The 1,680-nt window shown below is 35.8% G+C and overlaps 1 protein-coding gene across 1 annotated transcript in view; it reads right to left on the reverse strand.

Moving 5' to 3' along the window:
- Nucleotides 1-1,680, reverse strand: part of LOC101849256 (fibrocystin-L) — a gene marked incomplete in the record, with an annotated part of 72,819 nt that overhangs the window by 36,853 nt on the left and 34,286 nt on the right. The window contains 1 exon segment of the mRNA XM_013087159.1: nucleotides 1-176. This exon segment is cut by the window's left edge and continues 2 nt beyond it. Within this exon segment, the coding sequence (XP_012942613.1) occupies nucleotides 1-176 (176 nt within the window).

The following is a 1,680-nucleotide window of genomic DNA, read 5'->3' on the forward strand; positions in this document are numbered from 1 at the left end:
GTATTGGGGTTGATGCTGAACGTTCCGACTTCGTAAGTGAACTCGACGTCATCGTTAGAGAAGCCCAGCTGAGGGACGAACACTTGTACGGCAAACGCCCCAGTCTCCAGCGTGCCAGCTGTGCAAGTGATGGATGTGTCCGTGGCACCAGTCACTGCGCAGTCCACACCGCCAATCTGTCGACAGAATTTAAAAAAAAAAAAATTATTGTAGGTTCTTAACCTTCTAGTGCAAAGCAGTCCACCAAATCCCAATATTCTGTTACTGTCACTGTTTGATGTTGTTGTCGTTGTTGTTGTTGTCGTTGTTGCTGTTGTTGTTGTTGTTGTTGTTGTTGTTGTTGTTGTTGTTGTTTTGGTTGTTTTTGTTTTTTGGGAGGACGGTTGAGGAGAGGGTGTACTTGGGCTCAAATTGTTATCTTAATTGATAAATTAACCTCAGAAGTTTTCATTTGTATTGCCCTAATAACATTAGTATTTAGTATAAATGTTTTTGTCCCTACGACTTTTTGAGAAAATATAGTAGAACTAACACTAAAAAAACCCATATTAATATTTCGGGAACGACACAAATTCGCGGGGATTTCTTTAAAACTCTAGAAAATTGCAACTCCATGTAGCGTTCAGATCCCCCCCTTAAAAATAAAAAACAAAACAAAATAAAATTCAAACAAAACCTGCTGATATCAACTGAGTCCGTAACAACGACACAAAATTGACAGTGGCAACAACAATAACAATGGCAAGGATCGTGGTAATGGAGATAGCGCTAGCATTGTTAGTTAGTTTGTTTAGTAGAGGTTTTACGGCGCTCGCAGCTGCATAAGGTCAAATGAGCGCCAGCTAGCATTGTGAATAAAAATAGCAGTGACGAAAGGGGAAACTCAGTAAATGACAATTACTGTAAGAGTTGCATGATAACAGCGACATAGGATTATAGGAACAAGATGAAACGACGAGTTTACAAAACCACCAAATTCATGGAAGATAAAAAATGCCTTTAATGTTCCTTCTGCTGTTTCTTTTTATGTCATAAGATAAGATAAGATAAGATAAGATAAGATAAGATAAAATAAGATAAGATAAGATCAGATAAGATAAGATAAGATAAGATAAGATAAGATAAGATAAGATAAGATAAGATAAGATAAGTCTTCATTGTCTGGATGCCGGCACACTATAATATTACTTTGTCTTTGTGTCTTTCATGAAATACTATACGAGTATGTTATAAAGACTACAGGCACATTCTCAACAACAATGATGGAGCAATGAACACAAGGAGATCTATTCTGCCATCATTTAAAAAAGTCAGCACATTATAATGCATAAAAAATAATTATACAGAGGAACCAAAAAAACAAAAAACCCCAAAACAAAACAAAAAACAAAAACCAAAAGAAAAAATCGAATGTTGTTACCAAGAAAACAAACTTTTTGCGTACATCCCAAGTCGATATTCTTGAGAATATAATTTTGATAATAGCTTCCTATTATCTTTAAAGTAAATATTGTTTTCTTGGTAACGACATTACGTTTTTTTGGTTCACCTGTGTTAATTGTAAAAACTGCATAAAACACTGCACTTTTAAAAATGACGGCAACATTATCGAGTACATTTTTGTGCTTACTTTCCGTCTGAAGAATGCCACCCCCCCATCATCTCTCTCTCTCTCTCTCT

Source organism: Aplysia californica, unplaced genomic scaffold (assembly GCF_000002075.1).
Source record: "Aplysia californica isolate F4 #8 unplaced genomic scaffold, AplCal3.0 scaffold00002, whole genome shotgun sequence".
NCBI classification, from domain to species: Eukaryota; Metazoa; Mollusca; class Gastropoda; order Aplysiida; family Aplysiidae; genus Aplysia; species Aplysia californica.